Source organism: Bombina bombina, chromosome 1, assembly GCF_027579735.1.
Source record: "Bombina bombina isolate aBomBom1 chromosome 1, aBomBom1.pri, whole genome shotgun sequence".
NCBI classification, from domain to species: Eukaryota; Metazoa; Chordata; class Amphibia; order Anura; family Bombinatoridae; genus Bombina; species Bombina bombina.
The window spans coordinates 545,184,928-545,210,048 of NC_069499.1; the positions used below are offsets into that span (position 1 = coordinate 545,184,928).

The window sequence follows — 25,121 nt, forward strand, 5'->3', positions numbered from 1 at the left end:
AGATAAGGAGGAGAACACTGCAGAGCAGATAACTCTGAAACTCTTCTAGCAGAAGAAATTGCAACCAAAAACAAAACTTTCCAAGATAATAACTTAATATCAACGGAATGTAAGGGTTCAAACGGAACCCCCTGAAGAACTGAAAGAACTAAATTGAGACTCCAAGGAGGAGTCAAAGGTTTGTAAACAGGCTTGCTTCTAACCAGAGCCTGAACAAAAGCTTGAACATCTGGCACAGCCGCCAGCTTTTTGTGAAGTAACACAGACAAAGCAGAAATCTGTCCCTTCAAAGAACTTGCAGATAATCCTTTCTCCAAACCTTCTTGAAGAAAGGATAGAATCTTAGGAATTTTTATCTTGTCCCAAGGGAATCCTTTAGATTCACACCAACAGATATATTTTTTCCATATTTTATGGTAGATTTTTCTAGTTACAGGCTTTCTGGCCTGAACAAGAGTATCAATGACAGAATCTGAGAACCCTCGCTTTGATAAAATCAAGCGTTCAATCTCCAAGCAGTCAGTTGGAGTGAGACCAGATTCGGATGTTCGAACGGACCTTGAACAAGAAGGTCCCGTCTCAAAGGTAGCTTCCATGGTGGAGCCAATGACATATTCACCAGGTCTGCATACCAAGTCCTGCGTGGCCACGCAGGAGCTATCAAGATCACCGATGCCCTCTCCTGATTGATCCTGGCTACCAGCCTGGGGATGAGAGGAAACGGTGGGAATACATAAGCTAGGTTGAAGGTCCAAGGTGCTACTAGTGCATCTACTAGAGTCGCCTTGGGATCCCTGGATCTGGACCCGTAGCAAGGAACCTTGAAGTTCTGACGAGAGGCCATCAGATCCATGTCTGGAATGCCCCACAACTGAGTAATTTGGGCAAAGATTTCCGGATGGAGTTCCCACTCCCCCGGATGAAATGTCTGACGACTCAGAAAATCCGCTTCCCAATTTTCCACTCCTGGGATGTGGATTGCAGACAAGTGGCAGGAGTGAGTCTCCGCCCATTGAATGATTTTGGTCACTTCTTCCATCGCCAGGGAACTCCTTGTTCCCCCTTGATGGTTGATATACGCAACAGTCGTCATGTTGTCCGATTGAAACCGTATGAATTTGGCCTTTGCTAGCTGAGGCCAAGCCTTGAGAGCATTGAATATCGCTCTCAGTTCCAGAATATTTATCGGGAGAAGAGATTCTTCCCGAGACCAAAGACCCTGAGCTTTCAGGAGTCCCCAGACCGCGCCCCAGCCCACCAGAATGGCGTCGGTCGTGACAATGACCCACTCTGGTCTGCGGAAGCTCATCCCCTGTGACAGGTTGTCCAGGGACAGCCACCAACGGAGTGAATCTCTGGTCCTCTGATCTACTTGTATCGTCGGAGACAAGTCTGTATAATCCCCATTCCACTGACTGAGCATGCACAGTTGTAATGGTCTCAGATGAATTCGCGCAAAAGGAACTATGTCCATTGCCGCGACCATCAAACCTATTACTTCCATGCACTGCGCTATGGAAGGAAGAGGAACAGAATGAAGTACTTGACAAGAGTTTAGAAGTTCTGATTTTCTGGCCTCTGTCAGAAAAATCCTCATTTCTAAGGAGTCTATTATTGTTCCCAAGAAGGGAACTCTTGTTGACGGAGATAGAGAACTTTTTTCTACGTTCACTTTCCACCCGTGAGATCTGAGAAAGGCCAGGACAATGTCCGTATGAGCCTTTGCTTGTGGAAGGGACGACGCTTGAATCAGAATGTCGTCCAAGTAAGGTACTACTGCAATGCCCCTTGGTCGTAGCACCGCTAGAAGGGACCCCAGTACCTTTGTGAAAATTCTTGGAGCAGTGGCTAATCCGAATGGAAGTGCCACAAACTGGTAATGCTTGTCCAGAAAGGCGAACCTTAGGAACCGATGATGTTCCTTGTGGATAGGAATATGTAGATACGCATCCTTTAAATCCACCGTGGTCATGAATTGACCTTCCTGGATGGAAGGAAGAATTGTTCGAATGGTTTCCATTTTGAACGATGGAACCTTGAGAAACTTGTTTAGGATCTTGAGATCTAAGATTGGTCTGAATGTTCCCTCTTTTTTGGGAACTATGAACAGATTGGAGTAGAACCCCATCCCTTGTTCTCCTAATGGAACAGGATGAATCACTCCCATTTTTAACAGGTCTTCTACACAATGTAAGAATGCCTGTCTTTTTATGTGGTCTGAAGACAATTGAGACCTGTGGAACCTCCCCCTTGGGGGAAGCCCCTTAAATTCCAGAAGATAACCTTGGGAGACTATTTCCAGCGCCCAAGGATCCAGAACATCTCTTGCCCAAGCCTGAGCGAAGAGAGAGAGTCTGCCCCCCACCAGATCCGGTCCTGGATCGGGGGCCAACATCTCATGCTGTCTTGGTAGCAGTGGCAGGTTTCTTGGCCTGCTTACCTTTGTTCCAGCCTTGCATTGGCCTCCAGGCTGGCTTGGCTTGAGAAGTATTACCCTCTTGCTTAGAGGATGTAGCACTTGGGGCTGGTCCGTTTCTGCGAAAGGGACGAAAATTTGGTTTATTCTTAGCCTTGAAAGACCTATCCTGAGGAAGGGCGTGGCCCTTGCCCCCAGTGATATCAGAAATAATCTCTTTCAAGTCAGGGCCAAACAGCGTTTTCCCCTTGAAAGGAATGTTAAGCAATTTGTTCTTGGAAGACGCATCCTGTGACCAAGATTTTAGCCAAAGCGCTCTGCGCGCCACAATAGCAAACCCAGAATTTTTCGCCGCTAATCTAGCCAATTGCAAAGTGGCGTCTAAAGTAAAAGAGTTAGCCAATTTGAGAGCATGAATTCTGTCCAAAATCTCCTCATAAGAAGAATCTTTATTGAGCGCCTTTTCTAGTTCATCGAACCAGAAACACGCTGCTGTAGTGACAGGAACAATGCATGAAATTGGTTGTAGAAGGTAACCTTGCTGAACAAACATCTTTTTAAGCAAACCCTCTAATTTTTTATCCATAGGATCTTTGAAAGCACAACTATCTTCTATGGGGATAGTGGTGCGTTTGTTTAGAGTAGAAACCGCCCCCTCGACCTTGGGGACTGTCTGCCATAAGTCCTTTCTGGGGTCGACCATAGGAAACAATTTCTTAAATATAGGGGGAGGGACGAAAGGTATGCCGGGCCTTTCCCATTCTTTGTTTACAATGTCCGCCAACCGCTTGGGTATAGGAAAAGCTTCGGGGGGCCCCGGGACCTCTAGGAACTTGTCCATCTTACATAATTTCTCTGGAATGACCAAATTCTCACAATCATCCAGAGTAGATAACACCTCCTTAAGCAGAGCGCGGAGATGTTCCAATTTAAATTTGAATGTAATCACATCAGGTTCAGCTTGTTGAGAAATTTTCCCTGAATCTGAAATTTCTCCCTCAGACAAAACCTCCCTGGCCCCCTCAGACTGGTGTAGGGGCACTTCAGAACCAATATCATCAGCGTCCTCATGCTCTTCAGTATTTTCTAAAACAGAGCAGTCGCGCTTTCGCTGATAAGTGGGCATTTTGGCTAAAATGTTTTTGATAGAATTATCCATTACAGCCGTTAATTGTTGCATAGTAAGGAGTATTGGCGCACTAGATGTACTAGGGGCCTCCTGTGTGGGCAAGACTGGCGTAGACGAAGGAGGGGATGATGCAGTACCATGCTTACTCCCCTCAATTGAGGAATCATCTTGGGCATCATTTTCTCTAAATTTTGTGTCACATAAATCACATCTATTTAAATGAGAAGGAACCTTGGCTTCCCCACATACAGAACACAGTCTATCTGATAGTTCAGACATGTTAAACAGGCATAAACTTGATAACAAAGTACAAAAAACTTTTAAAATAAAACCGTTACTGTCACTTTAAATTTTAAACTGAACACACTTTATTACTGCAAATGTGAAAAAGTATGAAGGAATTGTTCAAATTTCACCAAAATTTCACCACAGTGTCTTAAAGCCTTAAAAGTATTGCACACCAAATTTGAAAGCTTTAACTCTTAAAATAACGGAACCGGAGCCGTTTTTATATTTAACCCCTATACAGTCCCTGGTATCTGCTTTGCTGAGACCCAACCAAGCCCAAAGGGGAATACGATACCAAATGACGCCTTCAGAAAGCTTTTTCTATGTATCTGAGCTCCTCACACATGCATCTGCATGTCTTGCTTCCCAAAAACAACTGCGCAATAGAGGCGCGAAAATGAGGCTCTGCCTATGATTAGGGAAAGCCCCTAGAGAAAAAGGTGTCCAATACAGTGCCTGCCGGTTATTTTACATAATTCCCAAGAATAAAATAACTCCTCAAAGCTATGAAGTATTAAAAATGCTTATATATCAATCGTTTTAGCCCAGAAAATGTCTACCAGTCTTAAAAGCCCTTGTGAAGCCCTTTATTCTTATGTAATAAAAATGGCTTACCGGATCCCATAGGGAAAATGACAGCTTCCAGCATTACCTAGTCTTGTTAGAAATGTGTCATACCTCAAGCAGCAAAAGTCTGCTCACTGTTTCCCCCAACTGAAGTTAATTCCTCTCAACAGTCCTGTGTGGAAACAGCCATCGATTTTAGTAACGGTTGCTAAAATCATTTTCCTCTTACAAACAGAAATCTTCATCTCTTTTCTGTTTCAGAGTAAATAGTACATACCAGCACTATTTTAAAATAACAAACTCTTGATTGAAGAATAAAAACTACATTTAAACACCAAAAAACTCTAAGCCATCTCCGTGGAGATGTTGCCTGTACAACGGCAAAGAGAATGACTGGGGAAGGCGGAGCCTAGGAGGGATCATGATACCAGCTTTGCTGGGCTCTTTGCCATTTCCTGTTGGGGAAGAGAATATCCCACAAGTAAGGATGACGCCGTGGACCGGACACACCTATGTTGGAGAAACATAATTTATGCTTACCTGATAAATTTATTTCTCTTTTAGTGTATCCAGTCCACGGATCATCCATTACTTATGGGATATTAACTCCTCCCCAACAGGAAGTGCAAGAGGATTCACCCAGCAGAGCTGCTATATAGCTCCTCCCCTAACTGCCATTACCAGTCATTCGACCGAAAACATGCAGAGAAAGGAAAACCATAGGGTGCAGTGGTGACTGTAGTTTAATGGAAAAATTACCTGCCTTAAAGTGACAGGGCGGGCCGTGGACTGGATACACTACAAGAGAAATAAATTTATCAGGTAAGCATAAATTATGTTTTCTCTTGTTAAGTGTATCCAGTCCACGGATCATCCATTACTTATGGGATACCAATACCAAAGCTAAAGTACACGGATGACGGGAGGGACAGGCAGGCTCTTTATACGGAAGGAACCACTGCCTGAAGAACCTTTCTCCCAAAAACAGCCTCCGAAGAAGCAAAAGTGTCAAATTTGTAAAATTTGGAAAAAGTATGAAGAGAAGACCAAGTTGCAGCCTTGCAAATCTGTTCAACAGAAGCCTCATTCTTAAAGGCCCAAGTGGAAGCCACAGCTCTAGTAGAATGTGCTGTAATTCTTTCAGGAGGCTGCTGTCCAGCAGTCTCATAGGCTAACCGTATTATGCTACGAAGCCAAAAGGAGAGAGAGGTAGCCGAAGCTTTTTGACCTCTCCTCTGACCAGAATAAACGACAAACAGGGAAGACGTTTGTCGAAAATCCTTAGTTGCCTGTAGATAAAATTTCAGGGCACGGACTACATCTAGATTGTGTAGCAGACGTTCCTTTTTCGAAGAAGGATTAGGACACAAAGATGGAACCACAATCTCTTGATTGATATTCCTGTTAGTGACCACCTTAGGTAGGAACCCAGGTTTAGTACGCAGAACTACCTTGTCTGAATGAAAAATCAGATAAGGAGAATCACAATGTAAGGCAGATAACTCAGAGACTCTTCGAGCCGAGGAAATCGTCATTAAAAACAGAACTTTCCAAGATAACAACTTGATATCAATGGAATGAAGGGGTTCAAACGGAACCCCCTGTAAAACATTAAGAACTAAGTTCAAACTCCATGGTGGAGCAACAGTTTTAAACACAGGCTTGATCCTAGCTAAAGCCTGACAAAAAGCTTGAACGTCCGGAACTTCTGACAGACGTTTGTGTAAAAGAATGGACAGAGCTGAAATCTGTCCCTTTAAGGAACTAGCGGATAAACCCTTTTCTAAACCTTCTTGTAGAAAAGACAATATCCTCGGAATCCTAACCTTACTCCATGAGTAACTCTTGGATTCGCACCAATATAAGTATTTGCGCCATATCTTATGGTAAATCTTTCTGGTAACAGGCTTCCTAGCCTGTATTAAGGTATCAATAACTGACTCAGAAAAACCACGTTTTGATAAAATCAAGCGTTCAATTTCCAAGCAGTCAGCTTCAGAGAAATTAGATTTTGATGTTTGAAGGGACCCTGGATCAGAAGGTCCTGTTTCAGAGGTAGCAACCAAGGTGGACAGGATGACATGTCCACTAGATCTGCATACCAAGTCCTGCGTGGCCATGCAGGCGCTATTAGAATCACTGATGCTCTCTCCTGTTTGATTCTGGCAATCAATCGAGGAAGCATCGGGAAGGGTGGAAACACATAAGCCATCCCGAAGGTCCAAGGTGCTGTCAAAGCATCTATCAGAACGCTCCCGGATCCCTGGATCTGGACCCGTAACGAGGAAGCTTGGCGTTCTGTCGAGACGCCATGAGATCTATCTCTGGTTTGCCCCAACGTCGAAGTATTTGGGCAAAGACCTCCGGATGAAGTTCCCACTCCCCCGGATGAAAAGTCTGACGACTTAAGAAATCCGCCTCCCAGTTCTCCACTCCCGGGATGTGGATTGCTGACAGGTGGCAAGAGTGAGACTCTGCCCAGCGAATTATCTTTGATACTTCCATCATTGCTAGGGAGCTTCTTGTCCCTCCCTGATGGTTGATGTAAGCTACAGTCGTGATGTTGTCCGACTGAAACCTGATGAACCCCCGAGTTGTTAACTGGGGCCAAGCCAGAAGGGCATTGAGAACTGCTCTCAATTCCAGAATGTTTATTGGTAGGAGACTCTCCTCCTGATTCCATTGTCCCTGAGCCTTCAGAGAATTCCAGACAGCGCCCCAACCTAGTAGGCTGGCGTCTGTTGTTACAACTGTCCAGTCCGGCCTGCTGAATGGCATCCCCCTGGACAGATGTGGCCGAGAAAGCCACCATAGAAGAGAATTTCTGGTCTCTTGATCCAGATTCAGAGTAGGGGACAAGTCTGAGTAATCCCCATTCCACTGACTTAGCATGCACAATTGCAGCGGTCTGAGATGTAGGCGTGCAAAGGGTACTATGTCCATTGCTGCTACCATTAAGCCGATCACCTCCATGCATTGAGCTACTGACGGGTGTTTAATGGAATGAAGGACACGGCATGCATTTTGAAGCTTTGTTAACCTGTCTTCTGTCAGGTAAATCTTCATTTCTACAGAATCTATAAGAGTCCCCAAGAAGGGAACTCTTGTGAGTGGAAAGAGAGAACTCTTCTTTTCGTTCACCTTCCATCCATGCGACCTTAGAAATGCCAGTACTAACTCTGTATGAGACTTGGCAGTTTGAAAGCTTGAAGCTTGTATCAGAATGTCGTCTAGGTACGGAGCTACCGCAATTCCTCGCGGTCTTAGTACCGCCAGAAGAGCACCCAGAACCTTTGTGAAGATTCTCGGAGCCGTAGCCAATCCGAATGGAAGAGCTACAAACTGGTAATGCCTGTCTAGAAAGGCAAACCTTAGATACCGGTAATGATCTTTGTGAATCAGTATGTGAAGGTAAGCATCCTTTAAATCCACTGTGGTCATGTACTGACCCTTTTGGATCATGGGTAAAATTGTCCGAATAGTTTCCATTTTGAACGATGGAACTCTTAGGAATTTGTTTAGGATCTTTAAATCCAAGATTGGCCTGAAAGTTCCCTCTTTTTTGGGAACCACAAACAGATTTGAGTAAAACCCTTGTCCTTGTTCCGACCGCGGAACCGGATGGATCACTCCCATTAATAAAAGATCTTGTACGCAGCGTAGAAACGCCTCTTTCTTTATTTGGTTTGTTGACAACCTTGACAGATGAAATCTCCCTCTTGGGGGAGAGAATTTGAAGTCTAGAAGGTATCCCTGAGATATGATCTCTAACGCCCAGGGGTCCTGGACATCTCTTGCCCAAGCCTGGGCGAAGAGAGAAAGTCTGCCCCCCACTAGATCCGTTCCCGGATCGGGGGCCCTCGATTCATGCTGTCTTAGGGGCAGCAGCAGGTTTCCTGGCCTGCTTGCCCTTGTTCCAGGACTGGTTAGGTCTCCAGCCTTGTCTGTAGCGAGCAACAGCTCCTTCCTGTTTTGGTGCAGAGGAAGTTGATGCTGCTCCTGCTTTGAAATTACGAAAGGAACGAAAATTAGACTGTCTAGCCTTAGGTTTGGCTCTGTCTTGAGGCAGGGCATGGCCTTTACCTCCTGTAATGTCAGCGATAATTTCTTTCAACCCGGGCCCGAATAAGGTCTGCCCTTTGAAAGGTATATTAAGCAATTTAGATTTAGAAGTAACGTCAGCTGACCAGGATTTTAGCCACAGTGCTCTGCGTGCCTGAATGGCGAATCCGGAATTCTTAGCCGTAAGTTTAGTTAAATGTACTACGGCATCTGAAATAAATGAGTTAGCTAACTTAAGGGCTTTAAGCTTGTGTGTAATCTCATCTAATGGAGCTGATTCAAGTGTCTCTTCCAGAGACTCAAACCAAAATGCTGCTGCAGCCGTGACAGGCGCAATGCATGCAAGAGGTTGCAATATAAAACCTTGTTGAACAAACATTTTCTTAAGGTAACCCTCTAACTTTTTATCCATTGGATCTGAAAAGGCACAGCTATCCTTCACCGGGATAGTGGTACGCTTAGCTAAAGTAGAAACTGCTCCCTCCACCTTAGGGACCGTTTGCCATAAGTCCCGTGTGGTGGCGTCTATTGGAAACATCTTTCTAAATATCGGAGGGGGTGAGAACGGCACACCGGGTCTATCCCACTCCTTAGTAACAATTTCAGTAAGTCTCTTAGGTATAGGAAAAACGTCAGTACTCGACGGTACCGCAAAATATTTATCCAACCTACACATTTTCTCTGGTATTGCAACTGTGTTACAATCATTCAGAGCCGCTAACACCTCCCCTAGTAATACACGGAGGTTTTCCAGCTTAAATTTAAAATTTGAAATATCTGAATCCAGTTTGTTTGGATCAGAACCGTCACCCGCAGAATGAAGCTCTCCGTCCTCATGTTCTGCAAATTGTGACGCAGTGTCTGACATGGCCCTAATATTATCAGCGCACTCTGTTCTCACCCCAGAGTGATCACGCTTACCTCTTAGTTCTGGTAATTTAGCCAAAACTTCAGTCATAACAGTAGCCATATCCTGTAATGTGATTTGTAATGGCCGCCCAGATGTACTCGGCGCTACAATATCACGCACCTCCCGAGCGGGAGATGCAGGTACTGACACGTGAGGCGAGTTAGTCGGCATAACTCTCCCCTCGTTGTTTGGTGAAATATGTTCAATTTGTACGGATTGACTTTTATTTAAAGTAGCATCAATACAGTTAGTACATAAATTTCTATTGGGCTCCACTTTGGCTTTAGCACATATAGCACAGATATCTTCCTCTGAATCAGACATGTTTAACACACTAGCAAATAAACTAGCAACTTGGAAATACTTTTCAAGTAATTTACTATAATATGAAAACGTACTGTGCCTATAAGAAGCACAGAAAAAGTTATGACAGTTGAAAATTAATAAACTGAAAAGTTATAGCATCAAATCTTTGTAAAAAACACAATTTTAGCAAAGGATTGCTCCCATTAGCAAAGGATAACTAACCCTGATAGCAGAAAAAAAATACAGAAATAAACGTTTTTTTTTTTTTATCACAGTCAACTACAATCTCACAGCTCTGCTGTGAGTGATTACCTCCCTCAAAACAAGTTTTGAAGACCCCTGAGTTCTGTAGAGATGAACCGGATCATGCAGGGAAGACAATAAACTTCTGACTGAATTTTTTGATGCGTAGCAAAAGCGCCAAAAAAGGCCCCTCCCCCTCACACATAACAGTGAGAGAGATCAGTAAACTGTCATAAATTAAATAAAACGACTGCCAAGTGGAAAAAAATAGTGCCCAAAACATTTTTTCACCCAGTACCTCAGAAAATTAAACGATTTTACATGCCAGCAAAAAACGTTTAACATTAATAAATTGAGTGTTATTAAAAAGCCTGTTGCTAGTCCCTGCAAATTAGGCTAAAGTTTTATGCATACAGTATAATTCCAGTGAAGTGCCATTCCCCAGAATACTGAAGTGTAAAATATACATACATGACAGCCTGATACCAGTTGCTGCTACTGCATTTAAGGCTGAGTTTACATTATATCGGTATGGCAGAATTTTCTCATCAATTCCATTGTCAGAAAATAATAAGCTGCTACATACCTCTTTGCAGATTAATCTGCCCGCTGTCCCCTGATCTGAAGTTTACCTCTCCTCAGATGGCCGAGAAACAGCAATATGATCTTAACTACTCCGGCTAAAATCATAGAAAAACTCAGGTAGATTCTTCTTCAAATTCTACCAGAGAAGGAATAACACACTCCGGTGCTATTATAAAATAACAAACTTTTGATTGAAGGTATGAAACTAAGTATAATCACCAAAGTCCTCTCACACATCCTATCTATTCGTTGGGTGCAAGAGAATGACTGGTAATGGCAGTTAGGGGAGGAGCTATATAGCAGCTCTGCTGGGTGAATTCTCTTGCACTTCCGGTTGGGGAGGAGTTAATATCCCATAAGTAATGGATGATCCGTGGACTGGATACACTTAACAAGAGAAAGAAGCAATTGCAATATCACAGGACCAAGAAAAGTACCTGAAACTAAATAATTTTCCATAAATAAGATATAACTATATAAAGGAAAATAAATATTATTTTGCTATAGAAACAATAGCATAATTAGTAGGAGTAGAGATAGCCCCAATAAATTGGAGAACCCTCCAAATTGAATTTAACTGCTGGCAAAGAATATAGTTTAAAACCTTGAAGAAGGAATAAAAGAGAATTCTCAGCCTATTCCATTCCCTAGTATGGGGAATTGGAAAGAAAATCTCTGAAATCACAGAAGAAAAAAGGCAGAAATAGTGTCAGCTAGTCTTAAAGAACTAGTTACCTTAATATCCAAAATAATCAACACCTCTTCAACAAAGAACAAATGTACTTTAATAAAAAAAGATGAAGAGAATTTCTGAAAGAGAAAAAAACATCATCAGAGAAGGATAAATCAGTATGTTGTCGGTCATTTGAAACTTCAATAATTAAAAAAGAAGTGAAAAAGACCTAAAAATTGTATTAGAAGGCACGAAGTCAGACAAAGCCTTAATCAGAAAAAATATTTCTTATAAATCTTCTAAACATTTCAATGTATAAAGCATAAATACTAATGGAATCTGCATGTAAAAGTATATCATAATAACTTATTACAAACCATAGCTAAAGATAAACATTTATAACATTTAAAATAAATGAACTTAGCTTTGGTAGAACTGAAACTCAGTTAAGCATTTTTCCAGAAGTGGCTTCTGACTCAGGGTCACTCGTAGACATCTTGCAATATGTAATAGAAAAAACAACATATAAAGCAAAATTGATCAAATTCCTTAAATGACAGTTTCAGGAATGGGAAAAAATGCTAGTGAACAAGCTTCTAGCAACCAGAAGCAATAATTAATGAGACTTAAATAATGTGGAGACAATAGTGACGCCCATATTTTTTAGCGCCAAAAAAGACACCCACTTTATTTGGCACCTAAATGCTTTTGGCGCCAAAAATGACGCCACATCCGGAACACCGACACTTTTGGCGCAAAAAAACATCAAAAAAATGACGCAACTTCCGGCGACACGTATGACGCCAGAAACAGAAAAAAAAATTTGCGCCAAGAATGACGCAATAAAATGAAGCATTTTCAGCCCCCGCGAGCCTAATAGCCCACAGGGAAAAAGTCAAATTTTAAGGTAAAAATTTTTTTAATTCATATGCATTATCCCAAATATGAAACTGACTGTCTGAAATAAGGAACGTTGAACATCCTGAGTCAAGGCAAATAAATGTTTGAATACATATATTTAGAACTTTATATAAAAAGTGCCCAACCATAGCTTAGAGTGTCACAGAAAATAAGACTTACTTACCCCAGGACACTCATCTACAAGTAGTAGAAAGCCAAACCAGTACTGAAACGAGAATCAGTAGAGGTAATGGTATATATAAGAGTATATCGTCGATCTGAAAAGGGAGGTAAGAGATGAATCTCTACGACCGATAACAGAGAACCTATGAAATAGACCCCGTAGAAGGAGATCATTGAATTCAAACAGGCAATACTCTCCTCACATCCCTCTGACATTCACTGCACGCTGAGAGGAAAACCGGGCTCCAACCTGCTGCGGAGCGCATATCAACGTAGAATCTAGCACAAACTTACTTCACCACCTCCATGGGAGGCAAAGTTTGTAAAACTGATTTGTGGGTGTGGTGAGGGGTGTATTTATAGGAATTTGAGGTTTGGGAAACTTTGCCCCTCCTGGTAGGAATGTATATCCCATACGTCACTAGCTCATGGACTCTTGCTAATTACATGAAAGAAAGAGCTATTAATCACACTATATGATGTGGGCCTGACACACAGGCCTGATGGAAAATGAAATTAGATTACACTAGCAAAATGATTTAAAAGTTTTTTTAAAAAAAATTTACAATAATGTTAAGCAGATATGAGTGGTGGCTGGCACAGTAATTAACCACAGTATATGCTGTGTAAGCCTGACACACAGGCCTGATAGAAAATGAAATTAGATTTACACTAGCAAAATGATTTAAAAGTTTTGTTGTTTAAATTTACACTAATGTTAAGCAGATATGAGTGGTGGCTGGCACAGAGCAATTAACCACAGTATATGCTGTGTGAGCCTGAGACACAGGCCTGATAGAAAATGAAATTAGATTACACTAGCAAAATGATTTAAAAGTTTTGTTGGTTAAATTTACACTAATGTTAAGCAGATATCAGTGGTGGCACTAATCACAGTATATGCTGTGAGCCTCATACACAGGCTGAAAGCCAGACAAATGCAAATAAAATTACAAATAATAAAAAAAAAAAAACGACTGAAGTTATAGCCCTAAAAAGGGCTTTTTGGGGTGCTGTCCTTACAGCAGAGATTAGATGAGTCCTTCAGGACTGTAGTGGACACTAAATACACTAGCCTAGCTATCTATTTCCCTATAATGTCAGCAGCAGCAACACTAAAGCTCCTCTCACTAAGAAAGCAAGATCGTACTGAATCTAAAATGGCTGCTGCCAAGGAGCTGGGAGGGTCTGTGAGGGAGTGTCTGCTGCTGATTGGCTCAAATGTGTCAGAAGGCTGTGAGATACAGGGTCAAAGTTTCCTCAATGATGACACATAGGGGGCGGATTGAACATTGCATATGTTCGCCCGCAGCGGCGAACGCAAACAAGCTATGTTCGCCGGGAACTGTTCTCCGGCGAACAGTTCGCGACATCACTACTTATATATTGCCCTTATGTTATTAACATTGAACCTGAGTTTGAATAAGTACTAAACCCTTTTATGTTATAATACAGTGTTTTGTGTGGTTAGCTATTAATTAACTTGCATATGCGGATATACTAAATAAATAAATAAATAAATAAATAAATAAATAAAGGATTAAAATGCAGCTCAGTAGGTACCTATCACTGGATAATGCTAATCTTTATTCAAGAATTATTATTTTTTATGTAGAGTACTTTATACTGGTTACAATAATCGTATGTCTGTGTATATCACTCTGTATACACTAGCATAGTAGAAATAGGTAGGGTGCTGATTAATATTTCCCACTGTTCACAATGTTGTGTTGGATATTCCTGGTGTGTGGTTATTCAGTGGTTATAAATTATTGTGTATATTTCAGTACGTTGGACTTGGTAATTGTGATACTGACTTAGTTAATATGCCCCACTTATAGGTATAATTCAACGTTATTAGAACAATAATATTGCTTGCAGTCTCTCGGGATTCGTTTGGGAGTGAGCCATGCACGTGTTGCTATTTATATTGTTACTTAATATAATATGTATTGAGTCTATTAACTTCTACATAAAACACTAGTGGTGCACAAGTTATAAATAAAGACCCAAACGAAGCAATGATCTGAGCACTCGGGGGCAAGTAAAATCCTTAGTAAATCTTTATTGAAGTAAGAGTAAAAACTGCATCTCAATGCAGGTAAGCAAGGACAGCAATTCTGACGCTTTTCGCGCCCCCTAGTGGCGCTTAGTCATAGGAATAGGTGCTAGAGGTGTCTGTGGTATACTTAAAGGGGCGACTGACCAATCACTAACCTATGATAGGTATCATTGGACACCGCCCCCGAAAGAACACCCACAGCACAAGAAAAAGTGCACAAGTTATAAATAAAGACCAACAATCTCACTTAATTAGTTGTTAGCATTATCGCTGCCTGGATAGAAAGCCATATCAATATTGTTTTTTGTTGTTGTTATAGTGCATAAATCTGCACGAGAGAAGCCCCACATATGTTTATTTTTATATTTAAATCGGTAGTTAAACTGCAGAGAGTGTTAGCTATATTTCAACGTGCTAGACGCTGGGTTTCTTTCAGCAGTTATACATCATTGTGCTCTATGCCAGTGCCCACATATGTTTATCTTTATATTTAATCGGTAGTTAAACTGCAGAGAGTGTTAGCTATATTTCAGCGTGCTAGACGCTGGGTTTCTTTCAGCAGTTATGCATCATTGTGCTCTATGCCAGTGCCCACATATGTATATCTTTATATTTAATCGGTAGTTAAACTGCAGAGAGTGTTAGCTATATTGCAGCGTGCTAGACGCTGGATTTCTTTCAGCAGTTTTGCATCATTGTGCTCTATTAGATGCCAGTGCCTGTTATACGGCTCCACTATAGATTAGCATTATCGAGTCTCAAAGCTAAATTAAAAATTGATTGGGTATTTAAAACTACCCTCCCTTGACATGTTTTGCCGGATGTGTCTCTGCTTTTTCTTGAAGGGATAGGTGTTTTTTTTTTTCTTGAAGGGATAGTTTAGTCAAAATTAAACTTTCATAATTCAAATAGGGCATGCAATTGTAAACAGCTTGCCAGTTTACTTTTTTCGTCAAATTTGCTTTGTTGTTTTGGTATTCTTTGTTGAAAGCTAAACCTAGGTAGCATCATATGCCAATTTCTAAGCCCTTGAAGGAAGCCTCCTTATCTCAGTGGAGTTATTTATGAGTCGGCACTGATTGGTTTAAGTGCAAGTCTGTAAAAAAAGACCTGAGATAAGGGGCAGTCGGCAGAGTCTTAGATACAAGGTAATCACAGAAGTTAAAAGGTGTATTAATATAACTGTGTTGGTTTTGCAAAACTGGGGAATGGGTAATAAAGGTATTATTTATCTTTTTAAACAATAACAATTCTGGAGTAGACTGTCCCTTTAAGTTATTTGACAAGAAGTGAACTAGCTGCCCTCTACATGTAAAATAACACACACAGGCCTAGATTTGGAGTTCGGCGGTAAAAGGGCTGTTAACGCTCCGCGGGCTTTTTTCTGGCCGCACCATAAAATTAACTCTGGTATCGAGAGTTAAAACAAATGCTGCGTTAGGCTCCAAAAAAGGAGCGTAGAGCATTTTTACCGCAAATGCAACTCTCGATACCAGAGTTGCTTACGGACGCGGCCGGCCTCAAAAACGTGCTCGTGCACGATTCCCCCATAGGAAACAATGGGGCTGTTTGAGCTGAAAAAAAACCTAACACCTGCAAAAAAGCAGCGTTCAGCTCCTAACGCAGCCCCATTGTTTCCTATGGGGAAACACTTCCTACGTCTGCACCTAACACTCTAACATGTACCCCGAGTCTAAACACCCCTAGCCTTACACTTATTAACCCCTAATCTGCCGCCCCCGCTATCGCTGACCCCTGCATATTTTTTTAAACCCCTAATCTGCCGCTCCGTAAACCGCCGCCACCTACGTTATCCCTATGTACCCCTAATCTGCTGCCCCTAACACCGCCGACCCCTATATTATATTTATTAACCCCTAACCTGCCCCCCACAACGTCGCCTCCACCTGCCTACACTTATTAACCCCTAATCTGCCGAGCGGACCTGAGCGCTACTATAATAAAGTTATTAACCCCTAATCCGCCTCACTAACCCTATCATAAATAGTATTAACCCCTAATCTGCCCTCCCTAACATCGCCGACACCTAACTTCAATTATTAACCCCTAATCTTCCGATCGGAGCTCACCGCTATTCTAATAAATGGATTAACCCCTAAAGCTAAGTCTAACCCTAACACTAACACCCCCCTAAGTTAAATATAATTTTTATCTAACGAAATAAATTAACTCTTATTAAATAACTTATTCCTATTTAAAGCTAAATACTTACCTGTAAAATAAATCCTAATATAGCTACAATATAATTTATAATTATATTATAGCTATTTTAGGATTAATATTTATTTTACAGGTAACTTTGTATTTATTTTAACCAGGTACAATAGCTATTAAATAGTTAAGAACTATTTAATAGTTACCTAGTTAAAATAATAACAAATTTACCTGTAAAATAAATCCTAACCTAAGTTATAATTAAACCTAACACTACCCTATCAATAAAATAATTAAATAAACTACCTACAATTACCTACAATTAACCTAACACTACACTATCAATAAATAAATTAAACACAATTCCTACAAATAAATACAATTAAATAAACTATCTAAAGTACAAAAAATAAAAAAGAACTAAGTTACAGAAAATAAAAAAATATTTACAAACATAAGAAAAATATTACAACAATTTTAAACTAATTACACCTACTCTAAGCCCCCTAATAAAATAACAAAGCCCCCCAAAATAAAAAATTCCCTACCCTATTCTAAATTAAAAAAGTTACAAGCTCTTTTACCTTACCAGCCCTGAACAGGGCCCTTTGCGGGGCATGCCCCAAGAATTTCAGCTCTTTTGCCTGTAAAAAAAAACATACAATACCCCCCCCAACATTACAACCCACCACCCACATACCCCTAATCTAACCCAAACCCCCCTTAAATAAACCTAACACTAAGCCCCTGAAGATCTTCCTACCTTGTCTTCACCATCCAGGTATCACCGATCCGTCCTGGCTCCAAGATCTTCATCCAACCCAAGCGGGGGTTGGCGATCCATAATCCGGTCCAGAAGAGGCTCCAAAGTCTTCCTCCTATCCGGCAAGAAGAGGACATCCGGACCGGCAAACATCTTCTCCAAGCGGCATCTTCGATCTTCTTCCATCCGGAGCGAAGCGGCAGGATCCTGAAGACATCCAGCGCGGAACATCCATCCGGACCGACGACTGAACGACGAATGACTGTTCCTTTAAGGGACGTCATCCAAGATGGCGTCCCTCGAATTCCGATTGGCTGAACTTGATCCGATCAGCCAATCGGATTGAACTTGATTCTGATTGGCTGATTCCATCAGCCAATCAGAAAATTCCTACCTTAATTCCGATTGGCTGATAGAATCCTATCAGCCAATCGGAATTCGAGGGACGCCATCTTGGATGACGTCCCTTAAAGGAACAGTCATTCGTCGTTCAGTCGTCGGTCCGGATGGATGTTCCGCGTTGGATGTCTTCAGGATCCTGCCGCTTCGCTCCGGATGGAAGAAGATCGAAGATGCCGCTTGGAGAAGATGTTTGCCGGTCCGGATGTCCTCTTCTTGCCGGATAGGAGGAAGACTTTGGAGCCTCTTCTGGACCGGATTATGGATCGCCAACCCCCGCTTGGGTTGGATGAAGATCTTGGAGCCAGGACGGATCGGTGATACCTGGATGGTGAAGACAAGGTAGGAAGATCTTCAGGGGCTTAGTGTTAGGTTTATTTAAGGGGGGTTTGGGTTAGATTAGGGGTATGTGGGTGGTGGGTTGTAATGTTGGGGGGGGGGTATTGTATGTTTTTTTTTACAGGCAAAAGAGCTGAAATTCTTGGGGCATGCCCCGCAAAGGGCCCTGTTCAGGGCTGGTAAGGTAAAAGAGCTTGTAACTTTTTTAATTTAGAATAGGGTAGGGAATTTTTTATTTTGGGGGGCTTTGTTATTTTATTAGGGGGCTTAGAGTAGGTGTAATTAGTTTAAAATTGTTGTAATATTTTTCTTATGTTTGTAAATATTTTTTTATTTTCTGTAACTTAGTTCTTTTTTATTTTTTGTACTTTAGATAGTTTATTTAATTGTATTTATTTGTAGGAATTGTGTTTAATTAATTTATTGATAGTGTAGTGTTAGGTTAATTGTAGGTAATTGTAGGTAGTTTATTTAATTATTTTATTGATAGGGTAGTGTTAGGTTTAATTATAACTTAGGTTAGGATTTATTTTACAGGTAAATTTGTTATTATTTTAACTAGGTAACTATTAAATAGTTCTTAACTATTTAATAGCTATTGTACCTGGTTAAAATAAATACAAAGTTACCTGTAAAATAAATATTAATCCTAAAATAGCTATAATATAATTATAAATTATATTGTAGCTATATTAGGATTTATTTTACAGGTAAGTATTTAGCTTTAAATAGGAATAAGTTATTTAATAAGAGTTAATTTATTTCGTTAGATAAAAATTATATTTAACTTAGGGGGGTGTTAGTGTTAGGGTTAGACTTAGCTTTAGGGGTTAATACATTTATTAGAATAGCGGTGAGCTCCGGTCGGCAGATTAGGGGTTAATAATTGAAGTTAGGTGTCGGCGATGTTAGGGAGGGCAGATTAGGGGTTAATACTATTTATGATAGGGTTAGTGAGGCGGATTAGGGGTTAATACATTTATTATAGTAGCGCTCAGGTCCGCTCGGCAGATTAGGGGTTAATAAGTGTAGGCAGGTGTCGGCGACGTTGAGGGGGGCAGATTAGGGGTTAATAAATATAATATAGGGGTCGGCGATGTTAGGGGCAGCAGATTAGGGGTACATAGGGATAACGTAGGTGGCGGCGATTTGCGGTCGGAAGATTAGGGGTTAATTATTTTAAGTAGCTGGCGGCGACGTTGTGGGGGGCAAGTTAGGGTTTAATAAATGTAATACAGGGGTCGGCGGGGTTAGGGGCAGCAGATTAGGGGTACATAAGGATAACGTAGGTGGCGGTCGGCAGATTAGGGGTTAAAGATTTTAATCGAGTGGCGGCGGTGTGGGGGGACCTCGGTTTAGGGGTACATAGGTAGTTTATGGGTGTTAGTGTACTTTAGGGTACAGTAGTTAAGAGCTTTATGAACCGGCGTTAGCCAGAAAGCTCTTAACTCCTGCTATTTTCAGGCGGCTGGAATCTTGTCGTTAGAGCTCTAACGCTCACTTCAGAAACGACTCTAAATACCAGCGTTAGAAAGATCCCATTGAAAATATAGGCTACGCAAATGACGTAGGGGGATCTGCGGTATGGAAAAGTCGCGGCTGTAAAGTGAGCGTTAGACCCTTTAATCACTGACTCCAAATACCAGCGGGCGCCCAAAACCAGCGTTAGGAGCCTCTAACGCTGGTTTTGACGGCTACCGCCGAACTCCAAATCTAGGCCTTAGTTTTCAATTCCAGTGCTTTATACAGTATACGTCTAGATCTTGTAATGTACACTCTTTACAAGGATACACTTAAAACAGTTTAATTAAAGAAGCAATAACAACCAAAAGTACTAATTTTAGATTTATGTTACTAATACACTGGTCAATGCATTATAAAGATTACTAGACAGCACCCTGAATTGTTTCCACTATCTGTTCCCTTGTACCAGCAGTATAAGTGACAAAGACCTCTACAGAATGTGATTATACTTTAAAATATTAAAACAGTAAATAAATAAAAAGTGATGCAAAACTCTAAATAAAAGGCTGTATGCAAAATTAAATATTGTACTGTAAATGAAAAGCTAACCTCACAACTCCGGAGGCGGCGAGCCCAAGCAGGGATGCTTGGGGGTAATGGCTGAAGAGGTGTTTGAAATGTTTCTACAGCAGTCCTAAAAACAACATTTGTACAAATTATGGATCAAAAAAGTGCTCCCATATGTTCAATATAAAAAAAGAAATAGTAATATTATTGTATGTATATAGATAGATAGATAGATAGATAGATAGATAGATAGATAGATAGAGAGTGAGAGAGAGATACACAGTATATATATATATATATATATATATATATATATATATATATATATATATACACACACACACACATCCTTTTGTGTGGGTACTCACCGGTACCCCCACCTCTGCCAACTCATAATAGGTAATATTTTTAATTATCATGTATATAATGGTGCTACTTTGCTTTTCTCAAGATACTGAGCAGAATTTATCAATCAATAATTAATGAGTACCGGCACCTTTTCTTTTACAAAAAAAGCACTGTATATATACAGTATATATACAGAATTCTCATATATATATATATATATATATATATATATATATATATATATATATATATATATATATATATATATATATATATATACATACATACATACATACACACACACAAATACATATTTTTTTTAACCCAAAATGAACATCAGTAAGCAAGTAGTGAAGCACAAACTACTATTACTTAGAACGCTGAGACCATAATTATCTTGCAGTAACACTGCACATAAAGGGATGTAGGTAAGTAGCAAGTTATAGGGATATTCTCGACAGCATCCCCATGACAGCATCTTAAATGACATACAAGTAGGAAACATAGAGAAACTTTAACTTTTCTTTTAACTTCTGAGGATGTCTGGCAATTAAATAACTCTCTGCACACACAGGAAAAGGCAGAGATCTGTAACTATCTAAGGGCCTGCTACATTAAAAAGAGAGGTTGTTATCCTTTGCTATAGTGACTTTGTGTTACTTGTTTTCCTAACTCTCTCCTCTGTCCATTATTTGTCAATCTTTGACTCCTCCTCTTTGTATTTGCTGAGTTATATGCTCAGAGACTTTAAGGGAGGAAGATGAGTAAGTGACTGAAACCTGACGGCCATAAATCCTAGCTGTGGGATAGTGCAGAAGCAATGGCATAAAAGTAACTCTCTCTTTGTTCAAAGTGATTCAAACAGCTTGTATAAATCATGCAATGACTGTATGTCCTTTCACAGTTATGGTAGGTAAGACAATAATGGTTAACCAAGCAATACTCAGCTCAGATTTCTATATGCTTGACCTCCACTGACATAAAAGGCTACAGTATATATTTGGACTGGTGAATGTGTATAAATACTAGCATGCTTTTATATTTATAAAGCAAATTAATCTAACCTGTTCACATCCTAAACACTTGTTTTAAATAATAACATTATACCTGGTGTTAGTACAGTACAGATAATAATAATGATAATAATATTCCACAAGCAATAACACTTAATTGTCCTTGATAATATTTACAATGTTGATAAAGAGATTAGTCTCAAAACAACATTAGAGAAGGATAATAGATGCCATAGTTAAAATATCAAAATAAATAAATAAAGGCTATTTCCATCATCATCATTTAAAAAAAAAAAAAATGTGATTCCCCAATGAACATGAGAGAAACTTTGTACTCAATAAGACTTTCACACAAAGACCTGATGATCAAAAGCTTGCTAGCATGGAGAGAAATTGCACAAAATCTTTGGGATTTGTTTTAAACCTTTTATTGTCATTTAAGGGTTTATCCTTCACATAGAGAACCCTGTATAGTAAGATAAACATCTCAAAGTAAAATTTTAAATTCTAGCCTGAGCGGAGAGCTTTAAATTAATGGGCACAAGGACTCTGGTTGCTTTCCAAAGATCAGTCCTGGTATCCAGTGCAAGAAAGAATGTGAAATTGTTTCATTACACTGTTACACAGTATATTTATATATACAGTACATAGTCTAAGAAAGACTGAAAAATACAATAACGCAATACTAATTTATTTCCATATATATCACACACATTATAAATAATTAACCAAAATATATGGTTGTTTTTAAAAAAAAAAAAAAAAGTTACAAAGCATTTATTTACCGGTTTAAAGCTTTCTTAGATACAGCAAATGTTGCGTTGGACTGAATAATGAAACCACTTGTATTTTCTGGAGCAGCTCTGTCTGCATTAGATTGCTCTTCTGTAGCACTTTGTTCCAAAGCATCTTTAATTCATGAAAAAAGAGCAACATGTAAAATTAACATTCACATTTAAAAAGGGGGAATTTACGCTGTAATAGTAGCAAGTAATGTACATGTATATAATTATAGCCAAAATACTCAAAATCTATATCCATAAAACATAATTTATGTAAGAACTTACCTGATAAATGAATTTATTTCATATTGGCAAGAGTCCATGAGCTAGTGACGTATGGGATAGAAATACCCAAGATGTGGAATTCCACAGAAGAGTCACTGAGAGGGAGGGATAAAATAACAACAGCTATTTCCACTGAGAAATTAGATCCACACAATAATTAAGATTTTCTTAAAAAAAAAACTTAAATCAAAAGCAGTAGAATCAAACTGAGACAGCTGCCTGAAGAACTTTTCTACCAAAGACTGCTTCAGAAGAAGCAAAATACATCAAAATGGTAAAAACAATAAAAGAAAGCAAAGAAGACCAAATTACTGATTTGTAAATTTGATCAACCAAAGCTTAATTCTGAAAAAGCCCAAGAAATGGCAACTGAACTTAGTAGAATGAGCTGTAAATCTCTGAGGCGGAGCCTGCTCTGACTCCAAAAAAGCCTTGAAAAACAAAAGCTTTAACGAGGATGCCAAAGAAATGGCAGAGGCTTTCAACCTTCTCTGGAACCATAAAAACGACAAATAGACTAGAAGTCTTCTGAAATCCTAGTAACCTCGATATAGAATTATAAAGCTCTTACCACATCCAAAGGATGTAAAGAACTCTCAAAGAATTCTTTAGGATTAAAACACAAAAAGAAGTCCATAAAACAACTTATCTAGATGAAAAAAACAGATAAGGAGACACACAAGAAAGAGCTGATAAATCAGAAACTCATGTAGCAGAAGAGATAGTCCAAAGAAACAACACTTTCCAAGAAAGTAGATAATCTTCAAAGAAAATAAAAACTCAAAAGAAAGAGCCTGCAAAATCTTTAAACCAAATAAAAAGGAGAAATTAATAAATGAACAGGCTTAATACCAACCAAAGCCTGAACAAAACAGTGAATATCAGGAAGTTTAAACAATCTTTCTAGGAAATAAACAGAAAGAACAGAGATGTGTCCCTTGAAAAAATTTGCAGACAAACTTATCCAAACCATCCTGAAAAAACTGTAAAATCCTAGAAATTCTCAAAGAATGCCAAGAGAATTTATGAGAACACCAACAAATACAGGTTTTCCAAACCTGATATTACATGTTCCTTGAAACAGACTTATAAGCCTGCAACAAAGTGATAAAAACGGAGTTAGAGAAACCTCTATGACTAAACACTAATCAATTTCCATACCATCAAATTAGTAATTTGAGATCCCGATGGAAAAATAGCCCCTAAAAAGAGGGCTGGCCAAAGAGAAAGCGGCCAAGGATCGCAACTGGACATCCGAACAAGATCCACATACCAAACCTGTGAGGCCATGCTGATGATATCCGAAACACTGTTCCAATATGATCTTAGAAATCACCCTTGGAAGAAAAAACCAGAGGCGGAAATATGTAGTCAGGTTGCAAAACCAAGACACTGCTAATGCATCCACCATCTCCGCCTCAGTATCCCTGGACCTGAAAAGGTACCTGGGAAATTGAGAAAACACATCTGTATAGAGATACCAATCTCCCCGAGGTAAAGACTGATGACTGAGATAATCCACCTCCCAAATGTCTAAACCTGAGATCGTAGAAATTAGACAGGAGATGAATTCCATCTAAGAACGTGTTCAATATACTTCTTAATTGCTAAGGAACTACGAGAACCTATTTGTTGTGATATTGTCTGTCTGAAAGCAAAAAATGAAAAGTTCTCTCCAAAAAGAGGCCAAGCCTAAAAGAGCTCTGAAAATAGCACAGAGTTCTCAAATATCGATTGGAAACCTCGCCTCTTGAAGTATCCAAACCCCTTGTGCTGTCAGAGACCCTCAGACAGCTCCTGTAAGACTTGCATCCATTAAGAATACAAAGCAAAGAATGCAAAGCAAAAAGAGGTCTCAGATGAAAAATGAGCAGAGGTAACCACGCCCGATGCTGCAGTTATGAGACTTAAAACTTCCATGCATATAACCACTGAAAGGAATGTTCTAGACTGTAAGTTAGACAGGCTAACGCCAATTTTGACTTTTGTCCGATAAAGACAAAGACATGAACACAGAATCCAAGTAGAAACCCAAAAAGAAGTGACCCTTGTCTGAGGAATCACGAAACTTAAATCCTCTAACCATGTCTTGAAGAAACAAATCTTAGTTGATTCATGAGAGATTCCAATAAAAGAAAAGTCCATATATTTGAATACTGCTCTTTCATATGTATGTATTGGGTACTTGTAAAGCGCGGCTAATCACCCGTAAGGTTCTCAAGGCGCTGCTTATTTAATCGACCTCGGAAGGATAAAAGGCTGAATTGACCTCACAGGGTATCAAACCTGCAACCCTCAGGTTGCTACAGAGCATTAGCATGCTGAGCTATCTGTCCAGCTTTAATAAAAGAAAAGTTTAAGCTAATACCAAGATAATATCCAAATAAGGAATCACCACAATACCTTACATTCTGAATACAGAAAGAAGGGCACCAAGAACCTTTGAAAAGATTCATAAAGCTGTTGCTAGACCAAATGGAAAAGCGACAAATTGGTAAAGCTTATCTAAAAAAGAGAATCTCAAAACCAACAAGTGGTCTGAATGAAATAAAACATGAGGATAAACATCCTATAAAATGGGGTGAACATGAAATGACCTTGCTGAACAAAAAGGCATAATAGTCCTTATAATCGCCAACTTGAAAGTTGAGACTCTAACAAA

The 25,121-nt window shown here is 39.8% G+C and overlaps 1 protein-coding gene across 1 annotated transcript in view; it reads right to left on the reverse strand.

Annotated features, from left to right (window-relative positions):
- The window catches only part of CARF (calcium responsive transcription factor), a 261,735-nt gene that overhangs the window by 191,043 nt on the left and 45,571 nt on the right, over positions 1-25,121 (reverse strand). The window contains exons 5-6 of the mRNA XM_053698682.1: positions 22,178-22,301; positions 20,074-20,158 (exon numbers count right to left, since the gene is read on the reverse strand). Coding sequence (XP_053554657.1) covers positions 20,074-20,158; positions 22,178-22,301 — 209 coding nt within the window. The remainder of the gene's footprint in view (positions 1-20,073; positions 20,159-22,177; positions 22,302-25,121) is intronic.